We start from the raw sequence: 27,993 nt of genomic DNA, 5'->3' as shown, positions 1-27,993 counted from the left end.
GCATATATTTCTATCAGCATATGCTTCTGTAAACACATTTGTATAAAATCATCACTGATGCATTTGGTATGCTTGGTACATACATATGTATGTATGTATAGTAATGTATGATATATTTATATATGTATATATATATATATATATATATATATATATATATATATATATATATATATATATATTGGGATATATATATATACATATATATATATATATATATATATATATATATATATATATATATATATATATACATATATATATATATATATATATATATATATATATATATATATATATATATATATATATACATATATATATATATATATATATATATATATATATATATATATATATATATATATATATATATATATATATATATATATATATATATATATATATATATATAACATATATATATATATATATATATATATATATATACATAAGTGAAATCTAATGGGTTTTATCCCGGAAAAACATACAAATCAATATAATACATTTGTAGAAAATAAAGAGAGCTTCTTTATTTGTAATGTCATCAAAAGTATTTTACCTTAAAAAAAATAAGCCAATAAACCGACAAAATAACAAAAACATGAAATTTGAATATAAACATATATGTACATATTTACATACAATATAATGATATAATATATCAAATAAATTACAAATTTTCTTATATAAAAATGATTTTTCATATAATCGATATTTAAAACGTTACAACCAAAATTCCAGATTATTTCGACAACCATTAAAAATTTGATGAAAAGAATAAAATCAATTCATATAAAACAACCTCACACTTTTCATCGCAAGTTTGTATGCAAAAAAGTATGCGTGTAATTATGTCTTAAAATCGCAAATAAAACCAATATTAAGCTCTTCATGAAAAACTTATATATTTATGTATAATATTAGTTTTCCAATGTTTTCCTAGCCTTTAAAAAAAACATTATACATAACACAAGTGTAGCCAAAAGCTTTGTTTCATAGAGCCAGTAAAAGTATAGCAACCACTGGTGAAACTTGATTTTGAAAAAAATTAGAAGCTCAAAAACGTTTAACTCACGGTCACAAATAGTCACCTTATTATGAAAGATTTAGATGATGAAATAATTAGCAAACGTTTCGCGAGCTTCTATGATAAGTACGATTTTTTTATAACTACTCCATCCACTATAAATATCCAAGTAGATGACCCGAATAGTATCAGTCAGCCGTTTTCGGTTTTCTAGTGAACTTGTGTCAAGTGCCAAAACAACACAGACCACGATGTTCAAGTTGGTGGTGTTGTGCGCTGTAGTCGCTGTAGCTTCTGCCAAACCCAATCTCCTGGCTTCCGGTCTGGTTGCTCCAGGATTAGTCGGAGGATTGGGATTGGGAAGTTTGGGAGGCTTGGGAGGATGGGGAGGCTTGGGTGGATGGGGTGGAGTATCAGCTTACTCAGCTCTCCCAGCTGCTGGACTCGTCGGAGGCATTGTCTCATCTCCAATTGTTTCCCCTCTTGAACCATCTTTGGCTCCAGGAGTACCAGCTGTCATCTTGAAAGCTACCGGAAGGCCTTTGGACACCACCGATGTAGTTATCGCCAGAAACAACCACCTCGTCGCCAGGAATCTTGCCGCTCACGGAATCCAGAAGAGATCCGTCATCTCTCCTCTCGCTTATTCCAGCGTAGTATCTCCAATCTCTCCTTGGGGTCTCTCCTCCTCCGTTGTCTCCTCCCCAGTCGTTTCTGCCTACTCTGCTGTCCCAGCATGGAACTCGGGACTCATCGGAGGATTGAACGCATGGAACGGTTTGGCCAGCCCTGTCGTCTCCAGCATTGGTGAACCAGCTCTGATCCCCGGATCTCCAGCTGGAGTAGTCAAGGTCACCGGAAAACTCGTTGATACCGCTGATGTAGTAGTCGCCAGAAACAACCACCTCGTCGCCAAATCCTTGGCCGTTCACGGAATCCAGAAGAGATCCGCCATCTCTCCCCTCGCTTATTCCAGCGTAGTATCTCCAATCGCTCCTTTGGGACTCGCCAGCCCACTCATCTCTAGCCCAATCCTCTCCAGACAAATCATCTCTGGACCAGTCGTATCTCCCTGGGCTGCTCGCTCCATTGTATCTCCAATCTCCCCTATCGGAGTCCATGGAATCCGTGCCTGGTAATTTTCCAACTTATTCGACCCGTCCTATTTCCCCCTATAAGCGCCATTTTGTATATATGATATGTAAAAATGTAAACAAATTATATTATTTCTATATGTAATATATTGACTGACACACTTTCAAGTAGATCGACTGATCTTTTTTTGGATCAGTTTTTTTCATCTTGAATAGCAAAATAAATTTTCTATACATATGAAATATTTTTTTAATTAAACATTTTCCCCAAAACAATAATATTTCAATACCGAATTTAATTTGAACCAAAACTTTACTATCTGTAGAAATTTTTTTCTTCTAAACAAATAATGATTCTTAAAAATTTGTAAGATATAAGTTTGTGTGAAAGCGGTTTGCGTTAATCGATAATAAAAATAGATATATTTTTGTATTGAATTATACTGTACAAAAATCAACAAATTTACAAAAATGATAAGAATGCCCACTTTTTTAAAAACATCGAAAAACTAGAAGGATTTATTCATTATTTGACTTTTAAATGAACACTCATTTATTAAATATACCTAACATTAATTAATTACAGATTCCATTTGGATATTAAGATATATTACATAAATGACTTGTCGGAATCTATGTATCTCGGTAAATCTTATATTTTATGATTCGTCTGATGTTTGAGAGTATTGTTTTTGAAAAGATACCGTAGTGGCTTTTGTCTTTGGAAAAGTGATGGTATTTCCATATCGACAAGCTATCAACGGAATACTATGTGAATCAAAATCCTAAAAAGCCAAATTTACACAACTGAATATCTTGAAGTACTTTTTAAAGTTAAAAACTTAACGAAAAACATATATTCACCTTACACTCCTATCTAATATACATATACCTATAAAAGTATATAAAATGACAACCGAATTTTTAGTCAACCTTAAAATAAGTAAATTATATTTAAATTAAACACTAATATATGTACATATGTACATCCAGATCATGTTGACATTGTAGATTGTATTTTCCAATTAAGAAAAAACATGTGAAAACCATATTTATTTAAACATTACATCAATACTACTGCTGATTTATCAGAATAGTTACATAATATTTGGATATTTTAAATAAAAACTGCCCATATAATAATCTATATATGTATATAAAAATCAATGTTTGTCTGTCTGTCTATCTGTCACGTATGCGTTCCTATACCATTCAACCGATTGCGATGAAACTTACATGAGTTATTGTTTCTGTAAAAAAAAATCGCCCAAAAACGGGAACGGAGAACGGGTCAGTTTGAAAGTCAATTTCATAATAATTAAATATATTTGAATTCAATTCATTTGAACTAAATAAAACTATAATGCTAGAATATTTCTACAAAACGGGTGCTGAATATGATCAACGTTTAGCATCTGTTGTTTAATAGAATAATGCATTAGTTATGATTAGTCACCGGACCCAGAAGGTGCCGCGTATTGTTCAAAGGTTGTAAATGCATTGTTAAAGGTTTGCCGAACCTTTTTTACAAAGGATTTACAACAATGGAACAATGAATAGCACTGTGACTATCCTACCTCTAGTTATGATATCAGGTGACACCTTGGAATCAAAAGTCCTTTCCCACACAGTGAACCCATAAAGGATACTTACACCAATCATCTAGACCAGCGTTTCCTAACCTTTTTTGACTCGCGTACCACTTGGTAGTACATAACGCTAAATTGTAACACCATATAAAAATTATTGTATTTCATGAAATTTGTTTTTGCAAGTGTAATTATTATTTATAGTATTTGCATGGTAAGGAATGTGAAGACTGGTAGATCTGTTTTTGTAAAAAAATTTATGGAAAAAAAAATTTTTGCGGAGTCACAATTATAATATGCTCAAAGTTTAATATATTTATCTACTATCTTGTCATACTTCTATTATTGATAGTAAAATATTATTGATTGTTTTAATACAATTACAAAGTACATATAATATGTTTTCTTTTCATTAAATCTCCTTACAAAATAAAAATGAGAGATTTACCCTTAAGTCTGGAGCTGGATTCAACCAATTTCTATATTTGTCTTATTAAAATATATGAAGAGAAAGCTCTCTCAACCAGTTCAGTGCTAGTAAACGGCGACAGAAATTTAAGCGCTATGTCATAAAGCTGTTCATATTCTTCACTAATACCTAGCCAAAAATTAATAACCTTATTTATTTCGAATTCAGTTTTTAAATGCTATAATTTGAAAGTTCAATCAAGTTCTCTTTTTCCTTGGTAGCTGTCCGAAAATGTTCATTATCAAAGGGGTTTGAAATGAAAATTGTTTGCTTCTTAAGATTTGGGGAAGCACTGCGTAAAAGACGATTTCAGCCCTATTAAATATTCAATTATTTTTTCACGCATATCCCGAGACATATGACTCTTATTTTAAGATAAATAAGATAAATTCAAATACTTCAGTTCGATCATTTTCGATACATAAATTCCAAAAATCTAATTTTCTAATTATATGTACTTTCAATTTTATCTGCAACATTAAAGATTATTATCGAACTATTCTCATGTGTCAAATTCAAGTTATTTATTTATTGGAGCGTGAACGCGAAACAACCACCTCGTCGCCAAGTCTTTGGCCGCCCACGGAATCCAGAAGAGATCCGACCCCTGTCGTCTCCAGCGTTGGTGAACCAGCTCTGATCCCCGGATCTCCAGCTGGAGTAGTCAAGACCCCCGGAAAGCTCGTCAACACCGCTGATGTAGTTATTGCCAGAAACAACCACCTCGTCGCCAAGTCCATGGCCGTTCACGGAATCCAGAAGAGATCCTCCATCTCTCCCCTCGCTTACTCCAGCGTAGTATCTCCAATCTCTCCTTTGGGACTCGCCAGCCCACTCATCTCTAGCCCACTCATCTCTAGCCCAGTCATCTCTAGCCCACTCATCTCCAGCCCAATCCTCTCCAGACAAATCATCTCTGGACCAGTCGTATCTCCCTGGGCTGCTCGCTCCATTGTATCTCCAATCTCCTCAATCGGAGTCTATGGAATCCTTGCCTGATAATTTTGGAGAAGTTGTTATCAACTGATTAATATTAAATGGTATAAATTTTATACATATGCTAAAAGGACTGCGAATTGACACATCTTGAATTGAATTGACTGATGCGTTTTTGGATCAGTTTTTTTCATTAAAATATGTATATAATGAAATAGGCTTCAAAATTGTGAAATAAATACTTATATACAATTAAATATCTTCTTTAAATTATTTTACTTTACATAATAATATCAATTTTGTTTTTGTCATCTTCCACAGGATAGTAATCAATTAAATCATGTTGATAAGCCAAATTAACATACAAGAAAGTGTAGGTAAAGCTACCAAAATTCGAGGATATCACCAAAATGAGCTTATATCTCAGATTATTAAAAAAAAACTATTAATATATTGTATAATAATAACCTAAGCATTAAGTTTTGTTAGATATTGTGATCTGAGCACTGTTCAGTGTACAGTTCAGTGTAGATTAGTAAAATAAGATCACACTTTGTTGGAATTAATTTGAACCTTAAAAAAAATAAACAATCTGAATGAACAGAAAGACAAAAAAAATAATTTTTACAAATGTATGTATGTCAAATATTTTTTTTTGTCCGTTAGAAAAATTCTTTCTTAGTAAGAATATAAAATTAATTATTTATATACAATACTTAACATGGAGCTATCAAGGTTTATTAATAATGAAAACTTCTAATAAATTTTAAATACTATTTTTTCCTGAAAGCCAAAGGCTAAGACCATAAATAAAATAAAAATTCATATCCACTTACATATGTTCATCGGTGATGATTAGATAATGTTTTAATCACAATTAGGCATAGAACAATAATTCTGACTACTACACACTGAATTATAAGGAGCAAAAGTATACACGAGTATGCAATGCTGTTGGTTACATATATTTACTAGTATACCTACTAAACGATTGAATAAATAAAGGGTTAAAGTTAATACGTAGTCGCTTTAGAAAACAAAAATAACGTGTATCGAATCTATTACATTTCTGAATAGCTCAGAAATTTTCAATTCAATCAAGGAATGGATAAAAATAAATGTCCAAATAACATGAGTAAAACGAAAATGCGAAAGTATCCCGAAATAACTCAGTTTGTCATTGTTTCGAAAGGAGTTTCATTATTATTATGTATGTGTAATAAAATTATTTTTACCACGACCCACTTTTTCATCCCCTTTATCATAATATAACATGTCCATTAGATAAATATATTTAACAGTTTGGAGTATAATATTATATTATAAAAGCAATAGAGATAAAAATTTGGCTTTCAGTGTCTGAAGGTGCTTTACTTTATCACCCAAAAAAAGTTCAATATTTCAAATGTATAAGAAAAAAAGTTCAATTGCATGTTTTCATATTTCAAATACGTTCTATTGCATTTTACAAACTCTCCCGATGTTTCACGCAAAAAATACTCCCATATTGGCGTACTAATTTTGAGAGGTTGGATACATTCTTTAAATTTTCGGTTCCCATCCATAAATTTCTAAGATTAAATAAGACACATCTGAAAATGTTATTAAATAGAGTAAAAACCATCGCATTGATTCATTGATTCGTTTTTTACAAATAGTTTGTACCCTCTCGTAATTATTCATCGAAACAATCCACCTAATATTAAAAAAAATTACATTTATTTTATGTAAAAAATTCGGATGTGACCAACCTACGACTTTATCTATGTATTTGAGGAATATAAGAAGGATAAAAAACAAAATTCGATAATCGAACATATGTATGTATGCATGTACATACTCGTTCATACATACCGGCTATGAGCATTTTTAATACAAGTTGAGCGCAAATGTAGGAAAACTTAATTTAAATTTAAATTAAACTTAAATTAAAATTTGAAAAAAAATTACGGTGTATTGATAAAAATTTCAGTAATCAATACTAAGTTTCAGTTCGATAGGACGAACAGAGTTCAAAATATCCCCAGAATACACTGACTCATACTAAACATACAGACACTCACACAGAAACACAGACACACATACATTTTTTCTAGATCACGAAAATGTGATCAGTGGTCGATTCTGAGTTCGAATTAGTTAAAATATGCTTCAAATATCATTGCGGTTGAACAAAATATCTGCGACACAATACAGGCCGTTCATACCATTTCGTGGAAACGGCAAGCCGGTGTCGAAACGGGTGGCAAATAAATGGACTATGACTTTCATTGCTCATTTCACCATTGTTCATTATATAATGAACAATGGTGCGTAATATATAATAACCAGTAGAGTGGTCTAGTGGTGAATGTTGAATTATCTCGTACTTGATGTTACGAGTTTGATTCCCGCTAAGTCTCGCTATTGGCCAGACCTTGATTTGTCAAGGTCGATCGTTTCTTATCAGAATTTGCCAATTTTTCTGATTTTCATTGAAACGATTCCTGTAAAATTGGGGTTTCCTTCCCAATTTTCTGTTGCGAACCTTTAATTATTGTTATATCTTAGGTTTCGCCATATTGCTCACCATATATGTCTCTGTGGTTGTTTATCGAATATAAAATTCGTATTGTTACATGAAAGTTATTCATCGCTATTTATCGTATTAATACGATATTTGTAATATCTGACGATAGATGTCAGATATTGTTTAGATTTTCATGTATCTATGTAATAATTATGTGGACCAGGAAGGCGCATTTGGGGTTTACCTGTTAAGCCTTCCTGGTATATTTGTATATATGTATGTAAAAATAAATAAATAAATAATGTTGTTTTATGTTTTTTTTCCATATTATTCTTGTAAAAATAATATTTTTAAAGAAATTTCTGCCAGCACCATAATCCCAGTATTCAGACTAGTTTCAGCACCGGGATTCACGGTACCAGAAAACTCCGGGATCCCGGGATTGGAAGCCTTAATTTCGACAGCCATTAAAAATTTGATGAAAAGAATAAAATCAATTCATATAAAACAACCTCACACTTTTCATCGCAATTAGTAAAAAAAAATCGCAAATAAAACCAATACTAAGCTCTTCGTGAAAAAATTATATTGGTTTTATTTGCGATTATATTGGTTTTATTTGCGTATAATATTAGTTTTCCAATGTTTTCCTAGGCTTAAAAGAAACATTATACATAACACAAGTTTTAGCCAAAAGCTTTGTTTCATAGAGCCAGTAAAAGTAGAGCAGCTACTGGTAAAACTTGCTATTGAAAAAATTTAGAAGCTCAAAAACGTGTAACTCACGGTCACAAATAGCCACTGTACTATGAAAGATTTAGATGATGAAATAATTTGCAAAAGTTTCGCGAGGTTTTATGATAAGTACGATTTTTTTATAACTACTCCATCCACTATAAATATCCAAGTAGATGACCCGAATAGTATCAGTCAGCCGTTTTCGGTTTTCTAGTGAACTTGTGTCAAGTGCCAAAACAACACAGACCACGATGTTCAAGTTGGTGGTGTTGTGCGCTGTAGTCGCTGTAACTTCTGCCAAACCCAATCTCCTGGCTTCCGGTCTGGTTGCTCCAGGATTAGTCGGAGGATTGGGATTGGGGGGCTTGGGAGGCTTGGGAGGATGGGGTGGAGTATCAGCTTACTCAGCTCTCCCAGCAGCTGGACTCATCGGAGGAATTGTCTCATCTCCAATTGTTGCCCCTCTTGAACCATCTTTGGCTCCAGGAGTACCAGCTGTCATCTTGAAAGCTACCGGAAGGCCTTTGGACACCACCGATGTAGTTATCGCCAGAAACAACCACCTCGTCGCCAGAAATCTTGCCGCTCACGGAATCCAGAAGAGATCCGTCATCTCTCCTCTCGCTTATTCCAGCGTAGTATCTCCAATCGCTCCTTGGGGTCTCTCCTCCTCCGTTGTCTCCTCCCCAGTCGTTTCTGCCTACTCTGCTGTCCCAGCATGGAACTCAGGACTCATCGGAGGATTGAACGCATGGAACGGTTTGGCCAGCCCTGTCGTCTCCAGCATTGGTGAACCAGCTCTGATCCCCGGATCTCCAGCTGGAGTAGTCAAGGTCACCGGAAAACTCGTTGATACCGCTGATGTAGTAGTCGCCAGAAACAACCACCTCGTCGCCAAATCCTTGGCCGTTCATGGAATCCAGAAGAGATCCGCCATCTCTCCCCTCGCTTATTCCAGCGTAGTATCTCCAATCGCTCCTTTGGGACTCGCCAGCCCACTCATCTCTAGCCCAATCCTCTCCAGACAAATCATCTCTGGACCAGTCGTATCTCCCTGGGCTGCTCGCTCCATTGTATCTCCAATCTCCCCTATCGGAGTCCATGGAATCCGTGCCTGGTAATTTTCCAACTTATTCGACCCGTCCTATTTCCCCCTATAAGCGCCATTTTGTATATATGATATGTAAAAATGTAAACAAATTATATTATTTCTATATGTAATATATTGACTGACACACTTTCAAGTAGATCGACTGATCTTTTTTTGGATCAGTTTTTTTCATCTTGAATAGCAAAATAAATTTTCTATACATATGAAATATTTTTTTTAATTAAACATTTTCCCCAAAACAATAATATTTCAATACCGAATTTAATATGAAGAAAACTTTACTTTATGTAGAAATTTTTTTCTTCTAAACAAATAATGATTCTTAAAAGTTTGTAAGAAATAAGTTTATGTAAAAACAGTTTGCGTTAATCGATAATAAAAATAGATATATTTTTGTATTGAATTATACTGTAAAAAAATTAACATAATAATAATTATTGTATGTATGTACAAATATATATACATATTTGTATATACATATACATACATATATGCATACATAATCACGAATAGAAATATTTAATTTATTTAAATTAAAAATAGATCCAAAATTTACTAAAAATTTGAATAATTTATTCACTACACGACTGAACCATTCGATCTATATAACATGATATCATAATGGAAATGGATTATTTTGTACTTTTCGAGTGTCCGATTTGTGTTCAAGGCTAACGTTATATTTTTTTCGATTTTTATTAGTGACATTTAGACGAGTTTAAAAATGCGTGCAGAAACTTAACCGTAACAAATGACAAACACGCGGAAATTTGAAGTCGATTTGATCGACGTAACATGATATACTTATGTACATACACACATACATATGTGTATATATAATATGATATAACGCAATTTAGTGTTGAAATTAAATAACATGGATATTCATAACCGTATTATTCAATTACATACGATTATTTTATTTCTAATACATACATACATACATATGAATGTATTATTATAATTATTTAAAAGATCTTCAATGAATGTAAAATGTATATGATATTTAATCGAATAACTCTTTTTTTGCATTGTGACAGCAAAAATGATAAGAATGCCCACTTTTTTAAATACATCGAAAAACTATAGGGATTTATTCATTATTTGACTTTTAAATGAACACTTATTTATTAAATATGTATACCTAACTTTAATTAATTATCAGATTCATCTTGGATATTAAGATATATAACATAAATGACTTGTCGGAATCTATCTCGGTAAAACATGTATTTTATGTTACGTCTGATGTTTGAGAGTATTGTTTTTGAAAAGATAGCATAGTGGTTTTTGTCTTTGGAAAAGTGATGGTATTTCCATATCGACAAGCTATCAACGGAATACTATGTGAATCAAAACCCTAAAAAGCCAAATTTAAATTTGTAATCTTGAGCACAACTGAATATCTTGAAGTACACTTTAAAGTAAAAAGCTTAACGAAAAAAAATTATTCAACTATAACGAGCTCGCTTTAATTGGGTTCAACTTGGCCCAACCTTTACAAACCTGTTTACAAAAACATGTCACCCTTTGTTTAAAACATTTTATTAAAAATTTATTTTTCCTACATTCCTATCTAATATACATATACCTACATATAAGTGTATAAAATGACAACTGAATTTTTAGTCAACTATTAAAATATATAAATTGTATTTCAATGAAACACTAATATATGTACATATGTACTATAGAAATCTAGATCATGTTGACATTGTAGATTGTATTTTTTAGTTAAGAAAAAACATGTGAAAACCATATTTAGTTAAACATTACATCAATACTACTGCTGATTTATCAGAATAGTTACATAACATTTGGATATTTTAAATAAAAACTGCCCATATAATAATCTATATATGTATGTATATAAAATCAATGTTTGTCTCTCTGTCTATCTGTCACATATGCGTTCCTATACCATTCAACCGATTACGATGAAACTTACATGAGTTATTGTGTGCATTTCCGTGATAGTTTCTGAAAAAAAATCGCCCAAAAACGGGAACGGGGAACAGGAACGGGAACGGAAATTGCATGCGTTATTGTGACATTGCAACACATGCGGGGATCAGCTAGTTTAATTAATAAATTAGTCGATGACTTGAACACACTTGGGTACCTGCTTCAAGCTCTATTAGTTTATGACACAAAGAAATCCAAGATCAAAAACAGAACCTGAACTACGTACATAGTCGTTTTAACCGGGTATAAATTAACCCAACCTTTACAAACAAGTTTATAAAACAAGTTTCACTTCTCTAGAAAAAAATATTATCAAGTGCTAAAATTTCCCTTTGCTGTTTTACCCTTATTTGAGAAAACAAGTACACATTGCTAAAAACGTCAAGTATGAAAAACCATATGACTGCAATCTTTCAGTATAGTTTTATTTTATACATAGTACTTTCTCAACCGTTTTTTCTTTTCCATTGCTAATTTTCCTTTTGGTAGATCGGAAAATATCGTAATTTTCATTGGAATTTCTCCGCGTATTTTTAGCAACTGCTAATAAAAATAACAATACACCATCTGTCACTTCAATAGATCTACATAAAACGAGTTGTTTATTCCACACGCACGCACATAATTACAATCAGATTTTTTTGTAACTTTTATACATCCTACCCAAACGAGTTACGCCTCAAATCAAGAGTCTCAATCTAGAGCAAAAAATATTCGCTCACACCGCAAAACAACCATACATATATCTTTCATTGTGATAGGTCACACTTGTGCGAGAGAGGAGTTTGGAAATAACAAACTCGATGGCATTGAATGTGGTACACAATAATAATCAAATGCACTTAATACAATCAAATCGATCGAGTATAAATAACCGAGCTGACCGATGTCCATTATCAGTCGACCGAATTCGGTTTTCTAGTGAACTTGTATCCAAGTCCTAACAAACACACAGACCACGATGTTCAAGTTGGTGGTGTTGTTCGCTGCTCTCGCCGTGGCTTCGGCCAAACCAGGACTCCTGGCTTCCGGCTACTTGGCTCCATCTGCCTACTATGGAGGAGTATCTGCTTACTCTGCCCCATTGGTATCCGCCTATGGAGCTCACCCAGTAGTATCCAGCTACGCTGCTGCCCCAGTCGTATCTGCCTACTCTCACTCTCCCTTGGCTTATGCTGCCCCAGCTTATGCTGCTTCAGCTTATGCTGCTCCAGCTTTCGCTTATGGTGAGCCCGCTCTCTACCCAGGATCCCCTGCTGGAGTAGTCAAAGCTACTGGAAAACTCGTAGACACCGCTGATGTCGTCGTAGCCAGAAACAACCACTACGTTGCCAAGACCCTCAACGCTCATGGAATCCACAAGAGGTCCGCCATCGCTCCTTTGGCTTACTCCAACGTGTACTCCTCTCCTTTGGTGTCTGCTTACTCCAGGCCTTTGGCTTACTCTGCATACTCCGCTCCTTTGGTCTCCGCATACTCCACCTCCGTTGTCAACCCCGGATATGGAATCGTACCCTCTCATGCCGCCTACGGTGTCCATGGAGTCCATGGTGTCCATGTTTTGTAAGCGATTTCACGGCAAAGAGCTCTCCTTTCTTCCCTACTTGTTACCCCCCACATCAAACCTTTTGGATATATAAAAGCAAGTTCAAGTAGAATAGGCTGATCACATTTTGTATGATTGTTTTTTCCACAGAAATATACAGAAACGTATTTAATTTTTGTAATAAAATGTCTATATATAAAACTTATACTGTCGTTTTCTTAAAACATGAATATGTCTACCCCTTTACACATACAAATTACATACACAATACATATACATATTATCAACACAACTCACACACACTTTTATTAACCCTATTGTAAATTAACAATAAAGATTTTTTTCATTTAATTAATCTATTCAACCGAATAATATACAGATGTACATATGTTACATATTTATTTATTTATTTTATTAATAAAATTAATACACAAAAAATGAATAAAAAATAAAAATAACAAATAACAAATTAATAACCAATGTGACCTGACAGGTTGCCCCAATGCGTCACATCAGTGCTTCTATTAACACCAGTTCTACAATTAAGCAAGAACAGTAAAAAATTTGCAATCATTCGTATAATTCAAATAGACTCATGTTGAATCTCACATTTATTTTCTATTTAATTACATCACACAAAAAAAACAATAACAACAATAAAGGACGAAGAAACAAAAACAAGAACAGTAACAAATTAGAAATCATTCGTCTCATTCAAATAGACTCGTGTTGAATCTAATGTAACTGACCATTTCATTAACATGACAATCAAACAACTCCAAATGTTCATCTATCACTCCGTGAATTCCAGGCTTGATACGTTGATAAATTTTCAGCTTGATACGTTACGTGATAGGGGTGTGGACAGAATAGTGGCCACAACATTTTTCACCTTTCTAAGAGGAAAAAAATCCCACTTCCGGTTTATTATATTTAGTATTTTTTTTATTTTCATCAAATTGATACAAGAATAATAATTGAATTTTTTCGAGAAGAGCACGTATCTTTATGAGGTCGAAAAAAACAGTGGAAGAAAAATCGAACAAGAGTGAACTTTCACTTCCGGATGACGGATGCTTACCAAATTTTATACATAACTTGGTATTAAGCTTAAACTTTTAGATATGAAATTTCAGTTCAATTAACTAAAAGGTTTCTGAGAAAAACGTACAAAACCTAGATTCTATAGAGTAAAAGTACTACTTCCGGTTCAGGTAAAAATATTCAAAAAATATTTGGTTATAAAAATTATAATGTCTGTAAAAGAATTCCAGTTCGATTCAATTAGTAGTTTGGGAGATAATTGAATTCAAAAACTTAAAACAAAGAGGACATTTCGTTACCATTTACGGTTAACTTTAAAATTTACGTCGTATCGATAAGAAATTTAGTAACCGATACTAATTTTCAGTTCGATAGGACTAACGGTGTTCAAAAAATCTCCAAAATGCACAGACACACACACACACACACATTTTTTCTAGGTCATGAAAACGTGATTAGTAAAGCCCGGACCCTGAGGGAGCTGTTTATTGTTCAAATGTTGTAAATGCATTGTGAAAGGTTTACAAGGATTTACAACAATTTAACAATAAACGGCACGCTTCCGGTCCTACCGGGACCAACAAAAAAGTCATTTTTTACCAAAAAAAATGCGTCTGCAGCGTCTGGAATGGGCCGAAAGATATGACAATTGGATGCTAAGTGATTGGCAGAAGGTGATCTTCTCGGATGAGAGTAAATTCAATTTATTCGGGTCCGATGAAATGCAGTATGTGAGACGCAGAACTGAAGAACTCAACCTTTTTCGGACAGTGGCCCCCTTTTGCGTTTAATATGTTTCTGTGCCTCCCCCATATTTTTTCAAAAAAAGAAGTACATACTCACTATTTTTCAGTGCTAATCCAAAAAATATATTTATTCAGTTAAAATCTTACTTGTGCATTCATATTATTTTGCAGATCCATCAGACTTTCTTGCAATTCAATATCAATATCAATTGCATTCACACTAAATGGATCAATCACCGAATCTGGAATATTTAGATTTATAATATCATTACATCTAACTTGCATATCATCATGAAGCTTCTTCAAATATTCAATATATGTATTTACATATATGTAAAGATCGTCATATTGTATTTCATTGAAAATGGTAGCCAATGATGGATATTGTGTTAACTCACGTCGTCAAATATTAATTTTGAAAAGATTGGCTTTCCAAGAAAACCAATAATTATATTTTTACACGTTATGAGATTACAACATTTTCCTTGTAATTGGTTGTTTTACAGATTCAATTTCTCAAACATATCTGATAAATAAAATATATCACATTTTGCACAAACCATCTCTTCCCCAAATTGGTGTCACTCACAAAGGATAATACTGTACCAAAGTATATCAACACGGTTAAGACAATTACCCTTAGATACAAAAAACCTCTGTGTGTAATAGAAGGCGTTTAAAATCCTCCTCGTTTTCCTCACATATTTGTCGAAAAAGGTAGTCTTCAAGTGGGCTTGATTTAATGAATTTTATTGTTTTCATTATAATAAGAGACCCATGTAAAAGCATTCCCAACCTTACGAGTATTTAAAAAATATTTGACACATATTTTTCAGATATGCGATAAATTCACGATATTTACCAACCATTGGTTGCACAAGCTAGTTTATTTTCTGAGATGCAAACGTAAAGTCAGTTTAATGACAAATAAAACATTTATGCTCTTCTTTCAATATTATGTAAATATAAAACTTTGATAATTTTATTCTGACAGTACCTCCCCTAGAACTCGCTATGCCTCCCCAAAAGTAGAATTTTGGTTTGTGCCTCCCTTGAAAGGGGCTCGGCCTCCCAAGGGGGCCATATCGACCCAGGTTGAGAAATGCTGTCCTAGGTAATATTTTAAATTTTAATCAGATGAATGATTTCTAATTTGTTACTGTTCTTGTATTTGTTTCTTTTTTCTTTATTCTTCTTATTTTTTTGTGTGATGTATTTAAATAAATAATAGTGAGATTCAAGCGCCTGGAATTCACGTAACACCACGGTGTGGTAGATGAACATTTAGAGTTGTTTGATTGTCATATTAATGAAATGGTCAGTTTCATGAGATTCAACACGAGTCTATTTGAATGAGACGAATGATTTCTAATTTGTTACTGTTCTTGTTTTTGTTTCTTTTCCCTTTATTCTTGAGATATAGATAATAGAAAATAAATGTGAGATTCAACATGAGTCTATTTGAATTATATGAATGACTGCTAATTTTTTACTGTTCTTGTTTAATTTTAAGACTAGTGTGACGCATTGGGGCAACCCATTAGGTCACATTGGTCATTAATTTGCTATTTTCATTGTTATTGTTTATTCATTTTTTACGAATTAATTTTAATAATAAAATAAATAAATAAATATATGTACATCTGTATATTATTCGGTTGAATAGATTAATAAAATGAAAAAAATCTTCATTGTTAATTTACAATAGCATTAATAAAAGTGTGTGTGAGTTGTGTTGATAATATACTGTGAATGTAATTTGTATGTACATACATATGTTGTTATTTGAAAAGGGGGAGACATATTCAAGTATCAAGAAAACGACAATATAAGTTTTATATATAGACATTTTATTACAAAAATTAAATACGTTTCTGTATATTTCTGTGGAAAAAACAATCATACAAAATGTGATCAGCCTATTCTACTTGAACTTGCTTTTATATATCCAAACGGTTTGATGTGGGGGGTAACAAGTAGGGAAGAAAGGAGAGCTCTTTGCCGTGAAATCGCTTACAAAACATGGACACCATGGACTCCATGGACACCATAGGCGGCATGAGAGGGTACGATTCCATATCCGGGGTTAACAACGGAGGTGGAGTATGCGGAGACCAAAGGAGCGGAGTATGCAGAGTAAGCCAAAGGCCTGGAGTAAGCAGACACCAAAGGAGAGGAGTACACGTTGGAGTAAGCCAAAGGAGCGATGGCGGACCTCTTGTGGATTCCATGAGCGTTGAGGGTCTTGGCAACGTAGTGGTTGTTTCTGGCTACGACGACATCAGCGGTGTCTACGAGCTTTCCAGTAGCTTTGACTACTCCAGCAGGGGATCCTGGGTAGAGAGCGGGCTCACCATAAGCGAAAGCTGGAGCAGCATAAGCTGAAGCAGCATAAGCTGGGGCAGCATAAGCCAAGGGAGAGTGAGAGTAGGCAGATACGACTGGGGCAGCAGCGTAGCTGGATACTACTGGGTGAGCTCCATAGGCAGATACCAATGGGGCAGAGTAAGCAGATACTCCTCCATAGTAGGCAGATGGAGCCAAGTAGCCGGAAGCCAGGAGTCCTGGTTTGGCCGAAGCCACGGCGAGAGCAGCGAACAACACCACCAACTTGAACATCGTGGTCTGTGTGTTTGTTAGGACTTGGATACAAGTTCACTAGAAAACCGAATTCGGTCGACTGATAATGGACATCGGTCAGCTCGGTTATTTATACTCGATCGATTTGATTGTATTATGTTCATTTGATTATTATTGTGTACCACATTCAATGCCATCGAGTTTGTTGTTTCCAAACTCCTCTCTCGCACAAGTGTGATCTATTACAATGAAAGATATATGTATGGTTGTTTTGCGGTGTGAGCGAATATTTTTTGCTGTAAATTGAGACTTTTGATTTGAGGCGTAACTTGTTTGGATAGGATATATAAAAGTTTGAAAAAAATCTGACTGTAATTATGTATGTGTATGTGGAATAAACAACCCGATTTATGTATATCTGCTTAAGTGACAGGTGGTGTATTGTTATTTTTATTAGCTGTTGCTAAAAATACGCGGAGAAATTCCAATGAAAATTACGATATTTTCCGATCTACCAAAATGAAAATTAACAATGGAAAACAAGAAACGGTCGAGAAAGTACTATGTATAAAATAAAACTATACTGAAAGATTGCAGTCATATGGTTTTTCATACTTGACGTTTTTAGCAGCGTGTGCTTGTTTTCTCAAATAAGGGTAGAAGTACCAAATGAAATTTTACTACCTTATAATACTTTTTTCTAGAGCAGTTAAACTTGTTTTATAAACTAGTTTGTAAAGGTTGAGTTAATTTGTACCCGGTTAAAACGACTATGTACGTACGTAGTTCAGGTTGTTTTTGATCTTGGGTTTCTTTGTGTCATAAACTATTAGAACTTGTAGCAGGTATCGTAGCAGGTATCCAAGTGTGTTCAAGTATTCGACTAATTTATTAATTAAATTATGAGCAATTTTTATTAAAAATAACCAAATATTATACAGTTATACAGACATATGTTCCTTAAACTCGGTCATACGTCAAATCCGTCGTTAGTGTTTTTTTTTTTTCGGTAGTTTTACTTACTTTTATTAATACAATAATTCAAATAAATACATATTTAAATTGAAAAAAAATAAACATCTACATCAGCGGTTCCCAACATTTTTTGACTCGCGTACTATTTTGACTCACGCACCACTTGGTAGTACATAGCGCTAAATTGTACCACCATATAAAAATGATTGTATTTCATGAAATTTGTTTTTGCGATTGTAATTATTATATATAGTATTTGTATGCTATGGAATGTGAAGACAGTATACACGCAATATGTCGATCTGTTTTGGTAAGAAATTTTGTGGGAAAAATAGTTATTTGCGGAATCACAATTATAATATGTTCAAAGTTTAATATATTTATTTACTATTTTGTCATGCTTCTATTGTTGATAAATGGTTTTAATAAAAACCGTTTATCGCTAATAAGCTCTATCTCAGAAAGCTGTTCATATTCGTCACTAATACCTAGCCAAAAATTAATAACCTTATTTATTTCGAATTCAGTTTTTAAATGCTATAATTTGAAAGTTAAATCAAGTTCTTCTTTTCATCGGTGTTCATTATCAAATGGGATTGAAATCCAATTGTTTGCTTCTTAAGGTTTGGGGAAGCACTGCGTAAAAGACGATTTCATCCCTATTAAATCTTGCCTTATCGGGATATATGTACGTGAAAAATTTGTTTTTCACGTATATCCCGAGACATACTATTCATGTTTTCAGATAAGAAATTATGTAAAGTTTCAAATACTTCAGTTTGATCATTTTCGATTCATAGATTCAAAAAAAATATATATATTTTATTTTATTTTATTTTATTTTATTGTTACAAACCAATGGGCACTCGCCATTACAGATTTGCTCCAATGCGACGGGTGTACGTTAACGAAATACAGAATACATAAACAATCAGAAATCAGAAATACAGTAATTCATACATATACAATCAGAATATATAGCATATAACAATTAATCAGAAATAATAATCATAGAGACATCTATGGATTATTTTTAGATTTTTTTTGTATACAATTTTTATACATATAATAAATACGAAATTATAGAGATGTCTATAGAGATATCTATAGATTTCAGATTACTGTGTATAATTATTACAAATTATACACAGGCAGATTTTGTGACAACAGGATTAGATCTAATACCAATTTTCAGGAACAGTTTCAGCAATGATCAGATAAAATTGGCAAACTCTGATAGAGAAACGATCGATTTGGAGTCACAAAACCCCCAAATCTAACCAGCAGTGGCGAGGACACGAACCTTTGACCTCAGTGGTGCTAAATATATACGCTACCACTAAGCCAAACTGCTGGCTAAATAAATATGTATATAACATATATATATATATATATATATATATATATATATATATATATATATATATATATATATATATATATATACACTTAAAACGTACATGCTATCTCTTTCACCACCTCTCGACCAATAGCATTTCGTATAGACAACAATAGAAAATTGCATGTACGAAATGCTATTGGTCGAGATGGATGGAATAATTAAAATTTAAAGAAAAATAACTACATAGATTATTTAGCTTAGATTTTAAACTGAATGTTATTCATACCGTTATCAAAGAATATATCCTAAGTCCTATATTTATTACATTTTGGAAAGATATATGTAACTAGCGCCACCATAGACCTACGATAAAAGTTTTATCTCATGAAATATTAGTTTTTTTTTATATGCCTAATTTTTCTTTAAAGAAATAATTTCAATAACGAATTCGTAACAAGACAGGTGACAAATAGCACCTGCTCTATATTTGATATTTGTAAATATAATATTACATTGTAATCACCCTGTTTTATTCATAAGTTCTGAAGCGTGTTGAAGGTCGCCTGCTGCTGATTGTTAAGTAAATGGTCTCCAATGTTCCGATTAAGGATATCAGTGGATCAAAATAACCACGCGTGCTATGAATCACCAAATCAATTTGCATAAAAAAAATGAAATGTGCATGTTGTGGAGGTGTAAATGTATAACTGTAATTGAAAAAAACTGACATTTATTGCCGACGAATCAATCATTCATGCAAACATTTGAATTGAGTGTTTTATTTGTATGAATTCGACGCAAAAGATTTGTGGGTGTACTTTGCATTTTTAAATAGTTTTAGTAAGAGGATAGTTGATAATTATTTCTAAGAAATAATAATTATTTATGTATAGTACTTATGTGCAATATAATTAGTATGTACATACATGTGTATAGTAAAAGTTGATTATCAAAAAAAAACACATACATACGGACATTCCAAATCAACTGCTATTAATTTATTATATACCAAAGTTAGGTTTTTTTTATAATCAAATTAAATGGATCTCATATGTTCCCTTGAATTAGAATGTTTTTAGTCTACTTTCAATCACTATTTCTTAGACCCATTAATATTCCTTACATAAACTTTTGATTGGCTTCATCCTATCATACTTCTAGATAGGAGTATTATTTTCCAACAAAACCTCTCACCTTCTATTGTAATAAATTCCAGTGTTATCCCATATTATTTATTTCACATATGTATTAATTTATAGTTTTGGATATACGTTATTTCATTAAGTAATGGAAAAAATTGTAAATAATTTTAAATGAACGTCATGTTATGAAATATAAAATACAACTGTGTATTGACATTGAAGCAGTAAAACTTTTAATAGATTTATCCACTGGATTTACAACTATGCAAATTACTTTACGAGCTTGAATGAACTGCAAAATTTTTCATTTTTATTTAACTGGGTGGAAATTTATTATTTTATTGCAAACATATTTTTGTTTCATTATATGTTCTTTGTATATAAAGTGTGCTTTGTAATTGAATATAGGAATTGTATAAAAGGAAAGGTTTAATAAAAAATATATTTAATTTGTCATATAAATTATTTATTTATATCAAATTTCGTTGAAGCCTATTTCACATGCTTTCATAAAATGTGAAAAAAACCGATTTCCAAAAAGTATCAGTCGTTTCCACTTGAACTTGTGTCAGTCGTTGCGATGCGTCTCGTTTGCAGCTCTCGTTATCAATATTATTCGATTAATAATATATAAATACAAAATTTATAAAAAAAATACATCATATATAAAATTAATCAGGCTTATTGGTTTTGTTGTCTCGGGTTTTGTCGATTTTTATTACTTAATAGGGGTGGACGCTGTAGGCCTTGATGGGGGCTACGACGGAGTGGGACAAGATTGGGGCAGAGTAGGCGGACAACACTGGAGAAGAGTAGGCGGATACTACTGGAGTGGAGTAAGCGGATACTAATGGAGCAGAGTAAGCGGATATTACTGGAGAAGAGTAGGCAGATACTACTGGAGAAGAGTAGGCAGCTACCAATGGAGATGAATGGACATCAACGCGAGATTGATGGGAGACAGCGCTGGGAGCAACCACGGCGGAGTAAGCCAAAGGAGCGATGACGGATCTCTTGTGGATTCCATGAGCGTTGAGGGACTTGGCGACGAGGTGGTTGTTTCTGGCGATGACTACATCAGCGGTATCGACGAGCTTTCCAGTAGCTTTGACTACTCCAGCAGGGGATCCTGGGTAGAGAGCGGGCTCACCATAAGCGAAAGCTGGAGCAGCATAAGCTGGGGCAGCATAAGCCAAGGGAGAGTGAGAGTAGGCAGATACAACTGGGGCAGCAGCGTAGGTGGATACTACTGGAGCGGCGTATGAAGATACAACTGGGGCAGCAGCGTAGGTGGATACTACTGGAGCAGAGTAGGCAGCTACGACTGGAGATGAATGGAAGTCGACGCGAGATTGGTGGGAGACAGCGCTGGGGCCAACCAATGCGGAGTAAGCCAAAGGAGCAATGACGGATCTCTTGTGGATTCCATGAGCGTTGAGGGACTTGGCGACGAGGTGGTTGTTTCTGGCGATGACTACATCAGCGGTATCGACGAGCTTTCCAGTGGCTTTGACTACTCCAGCAGGGGATCCTGGGTAGAGAGCGGGCTCACCATAAGCGATAGATTGAGCAGCATAAGCTGGGGCAGCATAAGCCAAGGGAGAGTTAGAGTAGGCAGATACGACTGGGGCAGCAGCGTAGCTGGATACTACTGGAGCGGCGTATGCAGATACAACTGGGGCAGCAGCGTAGCTGGATACTACTGGAGTAGCAACTTGAGATGAGATGACATCAACGCGAGATTGGTGAGAGACGGCAGCTGGGGCGGCTACTACGGCTGGAGCAGAGTAGGCTTGGATAGCTGGGGCGGCTACTAGGGCTGGAGCAGAGTAGGCTTGGATAGCTGGGGCAGCTACTTCTACGGCTTGTACGGCTGGGGCAGCATACGCAGAGACGACTGGAGATGAGACGACATCGACGCGAGATTGGTGAGAGACGGCAGCTGGGGCAGCGTAGGTCTGGATGGCTGGAGCAGCATAAGCCTGGAGAGCTGGAGCAGCATAAGCCTGGAGAGCTGGAGCAGCATAAGCCTGGAGAGCTGGAGCAGCAGCGGCGTAGACGAGGGGAGATGAGTTTACATCTACTCTGGATTGATGGGAGACAGCTGAGGGTCCAGCCAAGTAGGTCTGGACAGCTGGCGCCACTACTGCGGAGTGGATAAGGGATGGTTTAGCCGAAGCTACAGCTAAGACGGCGCACAACACCACCAACTTGAACATCGTGGTCTGTGTTGTTTCGGCGACTTGACACAAGTTCACTAGAAAACCGAGAACGGCTGACTGATGATGCTCGTCGCCACCACATGGTTATTTATACTCGGACCGGTGGAACGTTTTCGCGGAAAAAAAATAAGCGAATGCGTTCGCGCACTGCTCCGAAATTTCATTGGTGTTTATGCTAATAGTCATTAGTTCTAGTTTAAGCAGAGACGAGATACGTTTCGGCGTGGCTTTTAAAAAGTGACCGACCTTGCGACCGAGCAATGCCTGCACAATGTAATCGAAAGGGATACGTAGAGTGGCGTGGTCGAACGGTGATGCTGCGGTGACCATGTGTGCCGAATTTCAAGGGATCCCTACCCAATACACACATACATACGTGCGATTGCACTCACTCAAAAAGAAGGAAATTGAACGGCCTAGAAAGTCAACTCTCAAATACATAGATCATATTTGTTATTTTTTTTTTCAAATTTAATTATTGCTATGCTACATACATACATACATACATAGAGGTCTTTGACGCACTTCTCTAATAATTTATTATATTATACATACATATTCTATCATACGACTATGATAGTTGAAATTACATATATGTATATCAAAACAGCTATGCTATGCATATATGTATAATACATACATGTGTATGTATGTATTATGTTTTTTTTTTTTACCCTTTTCAGAAACTGACGCATTCTCTGATTATTAAAATCAAGTTTATGTCACATTTTTTTAATGTTATATGTAAATGTAGAAAGGTAGAATCTCGGCTGTTACATAAATATAATATCGTATTAGGGTGATCCTATTTAGCGAAATTTAGTCTTTTTTGGTGAAAAATTATTGTTAATTTTTAAATAATAATCAAACAATTTAATTTTATCGCAATTTGAAATTTTTAGTTATAATAATAATTTTTATTCCAGATGACAGGGAAAAAAGTGCAATCCCTATTAACAATATATATATGTAGATAACACAAATGATAAAAAAATATAATAATAAATAATTTAAATAATCGATTAACAAATCGATTGACAAATAATATATGTATGGCGGTTCGTGTAGCAGCTTCATCCATCAAATATACAGTGACAAATGGAAATGAGTAGTCGTGTCAGCAAGGATTTTATTTCATGATACAGAGATACGATAGCGCAGGGAGGCCGCTCTAAAGCTGACAATGTTCTCATCCTGAGAATCTCACGTTCCGGTAAGTAAAAAAAAGTGATTTTTTGATGCTTTTAAGCTGTTCAACGGATTGGGCAAATTTTTTAATAATTCTGATGAATTTCATGGTCTAGTTTTAATTTTTTTTAAATTAAAAAAAATCACATATTTTTTTCACACAACCATAAAACTTTAAAAAATTCTCATCTTTCTGGATTTATTAAAAAAAACCTAATCGATTTCCAAATATATTTTTACATTGGATGCGTCACAGGACTGCTTCGCAAACTTCATCAGTGACACGAATATATTTGAAGTTTTCATCACATCTGTAATAAATCCAATATTATTTTGGTGTATATGTATATGTACATTTGCATATCATAACATCTGCTTTATAAATATATGTAAATGTTCGTTTAAATATCCACTATGCAAATCTAAATTTCTCAATTTAATATCAGCATATTTGGTATATGTTACAGTTGAGTGAATCTTCCAATTGTAATATGTATATTTTGATTAGTTGGAATATATTCCATCTGACCTGGTACCTGATATATGTATCTAGTTGAAGTGTATTTTTAGTTGTAATATATTTTGACTAGTTGGAATATATTCCGTCTAACCCACGTAAGTTGATTCATATGGTGAATTAGATTCCAATTGGTCAAAATACATTACAACTGAAAATACAGTTCAACTATAAGTTGGTACCACGTTAGATGGACAAGTTAGGTTTTCGTGAAAACGTCACTGGGCTAGTAAATTGAGTTGAAAAATCACATTTTTGTTTTGAACACATTCTTAGAGTAATCAAATAATACCGCACTCATTACCTTTATTCGTAATATCTAGCAAATATTAACGAATCATTGAATTCTAAAGCATTCGTAAAAACATCAGAGCTGTCAACATTCAGCTGCTATATTACACATTGTTAAAAGTGTATTTGCGCATGTGGAGATATAATTGATATAATATAAATGGCCTAAAACACCAGATGGAATATACATATGTATAATATATTATAACTAAAAATACACTTCGACTATAACAAATATATATAGCCAGTAGTTTGGCTTAGTGGTAGCGTATATATTTAGCACCACTAGGGTCAAAGGTTCGAGTCCTCGCCACTGCTGGTTAGATTTGGGGGTTTTGTGACTCCAAATCAATCGTTTCTCTATCAGAGTTTGCCAATTTTATCTGATCATTGCTGAAACGGTTCCTGAAAATTGGTTTTAAATCTAATCCTGTTGTCACAAAATCTGCCTGTGTATAATTTGTAATAATTATACACAGTAATCTGAAATCTATAGATATCTCTATAGACATCTCTATAATTTCGTATTTATTATATGTATAAAAATTGTATACAAAAAAAAAAATCTAAAAATAATCCATAGATGTCTCTATGATTATTATTTCTGATTAATTGTTATATGGTATATATTCTGCTTGTATATGTATAAATTACTGTATTTCTGATTTCTGATTGTTTATGTATTCTGTATTTCGTTAACGTACACCCGTCGCATTTGAGCAAATCTGTAATGGCGAGTGTGTATTGATTTGTAACAATAAAAAAATAAAAAATATATATATGTATGTACTATCTCCTGTTCCATGAGTTAAAGTTTGAGATCATGTACATACATACATAGTCCCCATAAATATGTATGTATCTACGTAATTTGCATTTCTCTTCACAAGAAACTTTTAACAATTTAAAAAAAGATATAAAATAAGATCTTCGATTTTATCTGATCATGACTACTTCTAACACAACAAAACGTTCTATAAATTCATACCCATACAAAATATGGTCACCCTACTTAGATGTACTGTACGACACGATTTCGAAGCGCCCTTGATTTCAAGTTGAACTCTCCACCGAAAATCTCCAATCAACCATACGTACTCGCAAAAATCCATAGTAGCCGTGCGGAAGTCCAGCTTCGATTTTTCCCATGACAAGGACCGTCAAATATTACAAACTATATAAATAATATTATATTTCTTTGCGAATTTCCTACCCACGCATCCTTGCGGCTGTCCGCTCGCATTTCCTCCACGAACCGAACAAAAAAGATCGATCCGAAGGCTAGATAGTTTATATGTATGTATGGTTTCAGATGGACAATGGCAGGACCGAACAAGGCTCGTACCCCATGAAAGTCACTGGTCAAACGGGTAGTTGACATTTAAACTGAATGCACCAGAACTGACGCGTCCTGTGCACATTTCAGAGCGAGGACGTGCACTTTTGCTGCTCTCACCATTGCATTGGACCTCTGAGATAGATCCCTCACTACAATCAAAAGTCGATTAATACTAACCAATATACAATTACAGTTCGCCTTGTCTTAGATACAATTTAAAACAATCAAGCCAATGAATGAGACCTGTGTAGTTTTGCACCATTTTTCTAAGAGATCTTTTTGCTTCCACTTCTTAATACATATATGTATGTATATGCCTCCTTATTTAAATGATTTAATTGCTCATAGCCATCTTAATGATCTGATGAGAAATAGTTTTTGTTTGACAGAAAGAGTATAGTATTGTAACATGGGAACATTTGAGACAGTATCCACTGTCAACTAAGTGCATTCGTGGGTGAACAATAGAAACCCCGGATTAGGCTAACGGGACTATGCTGGGCAACTTGTCCTTTATAAGGAGGCACACACGGTAGATCGAGTATTCTGGAGTGAGCGGTGATGTCGTGTGGACCTCCTGAATCGTTGAATAAATGTTTGGAAGCAACTATCATTTGGATCCTGAACCCACAACTATACAACAATATAAATTTTTTTTTTATTTAAAATCAAAAATAAGAATCGAATTCAAATATGCAATGACGCATTATACTATTTATTGCTTGAATATTTAAGGAGTTGGTTTAGAGTCATATTAATTAATTGAAAAATCTTATCTAAATACATACTACATAATATGTAGTAAATATGAGCCGTTATATTTGAAAGCGGCACAAGTCTAAGTTTCTTCATTTCGAGAAATATTTCGCAAAACATTAAATATATAATTTTGCGTTTAACAATATTTAAAAATACTGATGGCCTGTAAGCCGTTTATTCTGCTTTTCCGAAATTCTAGACATATCGAATTAAAAGAAGTGATACCAATTTGTGAATTAAGCCAAACAGAAATAGTGCTTTTGGAACTGAAAATTGGACTTTCAAATATAACGGCTCATATATAAATGATTTTATAATAGATTTTATGTATATAAGATATGGCATTATGTCTTCACTCAGATTTAATCAAAATTGCTCTCCCACACAAGTTATTTTCTCATGTTGTTTGCTGAATATATTATAAATCAATACACCATGAACTTGATCTTGACTTTTTATTACACCGCTCGTTTTTTTAGCATTATACAAATATATATCATTAACTAATCCGTTCTTTTTAATGTATGCATCGTACGTTAATTAATAGTTATTTAATGAATCCATCACTTATTACATAAATGGTATCAAGTAATTATTAGATTATTTAACTGTTTATATACGTGTAATTTTAAATGTCAGTGAATGTGTTTCTTTTATTTTACAATTCAATACCATCTGACTAATCGGGATCAAACTTTGCATACATTTGTATATTTGTATGCGACTTTTGTTCGGTTGAAAATGCGCTGCGGAAGGTCGTGTGATTTTATATTAGAATGATACTTAAATAACTCTTGTTTTTTTAAAGAAATGAAAATAGAATGGCAAATCTAAAATACCAATTAAATCATTGAGATGAAA

The 27,993-nt window shown here is 33.7% G+C and overlaps 4 protein-coding genes across 4 annotated transcripts in view; 2 read left to right on the top strand and 2 right to left on the bottom strand.

Annotated features, from left to right (window-relative positions):
* Nucleotides 1–27,993, bottom strand: part of LOC143914760 (uncharacterized) — a 1,424,209-nt gene that overhangs the window by 681,185 nt on the left and 715,031 nt on the right. The window lies entirely within an intron of this gene.
* LOC143914587 (uncharacterized) lies at nucleotides 8,559–9,676 on the top strand. Its single transcript, XM_077434853.1, has one exon. The coding sequence runs from the start codon at nucleotides 8,617–8,619 to the stop codon at nucleotides 9,484–9,486; it is 870 nt and encodes a 289-aa protein (XP_077290979.1). The 5' UTR covers nucleotides 8,559–8,616; the 3' UTR covers nucleotides 9,487–9,676.
* On the top strand, nucleotides 12,340–13,185 carry LOC143914450 (uncharacterized). The gene has a single exon (XM_077434668.1). It carries the CDS (start codon nucleotides 12,403–12,405, stop codon nucleotides 13,006–13,008), a length of 606 nt encoding a protein of 201 aa, XP_077290794.1. The 5' UTR covers nucleotides 12,340–12,402; the 3' UTR covers nucleotides 13,009–13,185.
* Nucleotides 16,701–23,035, bottom strand: LOC143914201 (uncharacterized). The gene is made up of 3 exons (XM_077434314.1): nucleotides 22,949–23,035; nucleotides 21,591–22,798; nucleotides 16,701–17,235 (listed from the first exon to the last, which is right to left on the bottom strand). The coding sequence occupies exons 1-3, from the start codon at nucleotides 23,033–23,035 to the stop codon at nucleotides 16,791–16,793; spliced, it is 1,740 nt and encodes a 579-aa protein (XP_077290440.1). The 3' UTR covers nucleotides 16,701–16,790.

The sequence above is a fragment of the Arctopsyche grandis genome, chromosome 7 (genome assembly GCF_051622035.1).
Source record: "Arctopsyche grandis isolate Sample6627 chromosome 7, ASM5162203v2, whole genome shotgun sequence".
Classification (NCBI taxonomy): Eukaryota; Metazoa; Arthropoda; class Insecta; order Trichoptera; family Hydropsychidae; genus Arctopsyche; species Arctopsyche grandis.
This window is presented reverse-complemented; position numbering and strand designations above follow the sequence as displayed.